This window comes from Montipora foliosa, chromosome 8 (genome assembly GCF_036669935.1).
Source record: "Montipora foliosa isolate CH-2021 chromosome 8, ASM3666993v2, whole genome shotgun sequence".
Classification (NCBI taxonomy): Eukaryota; Metazoa; Cnidaria; class Anthozoa; order Scleractinia; family Acroporidae; genus Montipora; species Montipora foliosa.
The window spans coordinates 1,476,349-1,481,520 of NC_090876.1; the positions used below are offsets into that span (position 1 = coordinate 1,476,349).

The 5,172-nt window shown below is 37.8% G+C and overlaps 1 protein-coding gene across 1 annotated transcript in view; it reads left to right on the forward strand.

Annotated features, from left to right (window-relative positions):
* Positions 1 to 539: 539 nt before the first annotated feature.
* The window catches only part of LOC138013192 (uncharacterized), a 31,051-nt gene continuing 26,418 nt past the window's right edge, over positions 540 to 5,172 (forward strand). Inside the window, exon 1 of the mRNA XM_068860205.1 lies at positions 540 to 657. Within this exon, the coding sequence (XP_068716306.1) occupies positions 618 to 657 (40 nt within the window). The 5' untranslated portion in view covers positions 540 to 617. The remainder of the gene's footprint in view (positions 658 to 5,172) is intronic.

The following is a 5,172-nucleotide window of genomic DNA, read 5'->3' on the forward strand; positions in this document are numbered from 1 at the left end:
AGCGATTCTTTCCGTAGTTTTGGGTTGTCGGGAAACTTGATCGTGCTACGTTTCCGCTAAAGAGGATACTGAATTTTATAAGATTTGTATCCCGCACTTTTGCAGCACACCAACTATAACTATTTCCGATGAATTCCCGACAATTGACTCGACCGCTCTACGACAATGAAAGCCGAAAAGAAGCACTTTTAAACATCCAATATCTCTGTGATACTGTACCTGTTCAATTTGAAACTTTAGAATATCCTTATTCCGTACTTAAGCTGCAAATTTCAATTAAATTTGACTGAAAAAAAAAGGGTCAAATGTTTGGTTCATTTCACCTTTACGGCACTTAGGATGAGTTTAGAAAGTACTTCATCAGTTTTGAAACAGCTACCAATTTGTTATTATACGCCGGTCCAGTTTGCTGAGTACACCAAATTGAAATCGCTTTACGTTCTTCTGGAAGTCTAATTAAAGAAGGTAATCTCGTCGGTTATTGTTTGTCTAACAAGTTCATAACTCCCATTAGCACAATGTTACGTCATCTGTGAAGTGACAACCGCTTCATGCAAATGTACCCAGTTACGGTTGAGGAAACTGAGCTCATCACTTCACAGCAAAGTTCCTGAACAATGATTTGCAAAAGAGGATTCGTATTTCATCTATTAACAGGTAAGATAGTCTCCTTTGCAAAAACTTTGAGAAAAAAAAACCAGCAGACTTCGACTGAGTCATGATGCCGTTCAAATATTAGAGCCTCTCTCTTATCTCGTGTTTACGACTATGAAGTTATCGGATCATTTTGACGAAAAATATGCCAGTTTAGCTTTAGCTGCTCAGCTGCTCGGTACTTATTTGCCGATCTCATAACATCCCAAAGGCTCAGAAGAATCAGCCAAGCGAAAGGGAAAAGACAATACGCAGAAGTTGCGTCTAGGTAAAAGTTGCTCAAACATTCTGCTCAGTTGATTTTATTAGTACGGTCACGTTTTCTGGTTTTACTTAGCGTTAACGCAAAGCCGAAATCCTCACCGCATGACCAGGAATTTTTAGATATGCAGTAACAAATAGCATTTTTTTTCCGATAAGAAGACCCTGGGTTTGCGAATTGCTCTCAACACGAAGAAAGGAAGTGTTGCAGCGATTTAATTTCGCCAAAGTAAATAATTTCCCTGTCAACGCAGAATTTCTGACACTTTGACAGCCCCAAGTGAGCTTTATGCCACAAATGCCACAGTTTATCTGCGAAATAAAAAAAATAAAAAAATGCGAAGTTCTTATTTTCTATGGAATGTTCTCACTGAGTTTGCAGAGGACTGGAAGGGGGAACGAGATATCCATGTGACCAGTGCATGAGTGCAAACACGGGCGCACTATTATAGGGTCATTTGTGAACAACTAATACTTAATAATTGTGTTACACAGCGGAAGATGGTAATGAGTGGACACAAACTCTACAGGATATTATGATCGTCTTGCAGACTTATACGAATGATTCCTATCTACATGAAACACGTAACTCTGAAAAGGAACGATGTTCGTGTCACGATCTTCATGCCTTACTCTTCCATAATGACGGAAAATAATGCTATACGTTTGGTTACCAAGAATGGCGTAAGTTCCTCCTTGTAGCCCGCATCTAAGTGTAGTGAGGAATGGAATAAAGGATGGAATGAAAATGGGAAATCTTTTTAAATGTGAACAAGGGATGCCGAAACTTTTCCATGAATTGAAATAGTAGGGCTTTACTCGTTAATTTATATTAATATATAGTGTGTGATGAGTGAAAAGTGCAGCATAATATTTCATCTCATTTTTGACAGAAAAACTTAACAGTATCCCTTTAAGCGGTCGTATATGCGAAGGCTCACGAAACACACTTCTTACTCCAATGAACGCGTAACATATGATCACCAATCTATCATGCTACATTGAGTTTTCATTAATTTCAGTCAATCTTATTAATCATTGCCATTTAGCGAGTGGAATACAAAATAATTGCTGAGTGAAAATCTTGGAGGCCATGCCAGGCTCTCAGTTGAAACTAAATTGAGTTCTTACGCGATCTCGTCTACATAGTTCGAGACAGATAGAAAAAAGAAGTGGCTTGTAAGAGTTTGCGTAAAGTAAAGCGGTCGAGGAAAAGTTTAAAAAAATATTAGTTATCGATGATTTTTGTTTCATTTTTAGTTGACAACAAATTGTGCAATGGGCTTAAAACTCCTTTTTGACAGAAGCTTAAGCCTTAAGTCCTTACTTTCGGAGATTTATACATGCAAATCCCTGGTATCGATATTGACACCTTTTATTAAAGCTATATTGCTGGAATAATCCTTCTGAGAGAATTGTTTATTGAAAGTGAATGCGCCGAAAAAGGTGCCTGCTCTGTCTTTTGAACTGAATTAAAATTATATATTGTTTGTGGACCGAATCGGAAAGAGAAACCTGGAATAGTAATTGAAAGTTTCCGCATGACTCCCGTTTTAGGATAATGTTTTTTCTTCAGGAAAACAGGGATGCAAAAATTATTTTGATCGAGTGCTGAAATATCGGCATGACGAATTGGTTAGCTGAAAGGATGTGAACAATGCATGGAAATTTCTTTCTGGTCTTCATTACATTCCTTACATAAACATAAAAAAAACATCGAACTAACTAAAAGTATACTTTAATTAAAGCAATATACTGCTATTTCACCATCGACTAAAGCCTCTTTCCTTGATATCCGTATCAGAAAAAGCGCCTCATTAAATGGGTGCTTCAATTAACGTGATTGTCATCAGTGTGCGGGATTATTTTCGTAAATTCTCTGGATCCGTAAACTTCAGATGTAAACATTAGAGTAGGTGGCTTAATCAAGTCTTTATCAAGCTGATTTTGAAAAACAAGTAATTTAACAGTATTTAGATAGTTAAGTAAACAAATTTTATACTAACTGACACAGGCATCACACGGAATAATCGAAATTTGGACAATTCAAAAAGAGGAGCCTTCATTGATGACTTAAAAGAGACCTTTGCATCTTGCTTCTCTTTTGGGTAACCCAAACGAAATGTGGGATGTTTGGAAATCTCTATTTCTGGAAATTGCGAATAAACATGCCCCGATAAGGAAAAGAAAAGTGAAAAGTAAATATTCACCGTGGATATCATCCGAACTGAGGCAGAAGTTAAGAAAGCGTGATTTTTTTTTTATAAAGCAAGCAGTCAAGCAGAATTCTCATCAAATGTGGAATGATTATAAAAAGGCAAGCAACGACGTAAACGCTAGTATTTAGGGACGCCAGGACTAACTTCTTTAATGAGAACATTAAGAAGCATAGTGGTAATCTTAAGGAAACTGGGAAAATAATAAATAGTTCCCTGGGACGCAATTGTAAAGTGACAGTTATAAATGAACTCGTTTATGAGGGCAAAGATTTTACAGAAAAGCATGATATACCTGAGCAGATGAATAACCACTTTTGTTCCCTAGGTAGTAAACTGGAATCTGGTATTCCAGACACTGCTTTTCAACTAGAGGACTTTTTAAATAGAACCGACTCAAATTTTTATTTTCGCCGTGTAAGTGAAGGGTACATTCACAGCCTGATCACTAAACTCAAACCCTTGGTAAGTTGCGGATTGCATAATATTTCTAGCAGACTTCTAAAGCTTTGTAGTCCATACATCTCAAATTCTATATGTGATATTCTAAATCAAGTGTTGGAGACTGGAATATTTCCTGATGATTGGACAAAGGCAAAAGTACAACTTATTTTAAAGTCCGATGAAAGAAGTATTTCAAACAAATATAGACCGATTACTATTCTACCTGCCATATCAAAAATTATAGAAAGGGTCATGCATACTCAGCTGTTAGAGTATTTCCACGCAGGAAATCTTTTGACAGACTCTCTATCTGGATTTAGACCGAATCATTCAACCTGTACAGCTTTGATAAGTGCAGTAAACCTTTGGCTTACCAACATGGATGCTGGTAAGCTTGATGGTAGTGTCTTTATAGATTTTAATAAAGCCTTTGACACTGTAGACCATAAATAATTAAAATTTATTTTTACGGTGTCAATGGCAATTAATGCTCTTCAGTTGCTTAAATCATATTTGATTGATAGAAGAGGGTCCCCAATAGGGTTCTTCAATCCCGCCATCCCGACCAAAATTTTTCCTTCATCCCGAAATCCCGAACGTTTTTATCGGCCAATCCCGATCCCGATCATGACGTCACAACATGATGCCCATTCCTCGTCGTCAATTGCAACTACAGTTGATTTAGAATACGCCTGTAGTCTTTTCCAGCAACCTTTTATGATCCAATTCACCGTAATAATTAATAATAGCAATTCGCAATTATAGTTTTGAAACCGAAATGATGAGTGATTGTCCATGATTAGTAACAATTGAATCTGTTGACATGTTCCACTTTGTTAAACTCGGTGTAAGTTTAGATTTAATTAAGCAGTAGGGAGGTTACGCATCAGTGTTCCATAAAACGGCGATAATGGCCTGTGATATGAGTGCTAACGTATACAATCATCTACAAGAATACCTTTCTTCCTGAAATTCCTAATTAGCATGTAAACAATGCCGTCAAGCTAAAAATGGCAAAATGCGACAAGCAGGCGTTTCGAAAGGTGAGGAAAATGGCTCGGTGATCATCACTGCCGTTTCACGTTTGTCATAAAAGTGAAGCTTTAACTCTCTAGTCATTAAAATAATAACTTTAAAGTGTTTTCAGTAGCATCCATTAAGAAGTATTTTCAGACTTTTCAGTTAATCATGGCAATGGCTTTCGATATTATTCTGTCATTGAAGCGAATAGTTCTTCCGAACCGGGAAACCGTTCCGAGAAGGAAGTTGACGTCGCAGTCCAAAAATGCCAGGAACGTCATCAACATTGTCAGTTCGTCGTTTTCATCACCAACGGACTGTTCTTCTGAATCTTCATCGCTGCTAGACGAATCGTACTTAAGAACGCCTTCTTCGTCGTCTGCATCTCCTACTTCGTCCCTCTCCTTTTCCTTGCGAAGGGTTCAGCTGGCTCAAGGGAGACCGGATGTAGGTAGGTAGGTAGGAAGGCAGCGTTCCGGCTATTGCAATCGTAATTTGTTTTCTGACAGAGTGCTGATGGACTGCCGCGCCAAACGTCTGGGCCCAATCCCTAATGCTTTGTTTAAATTGTAGCGTT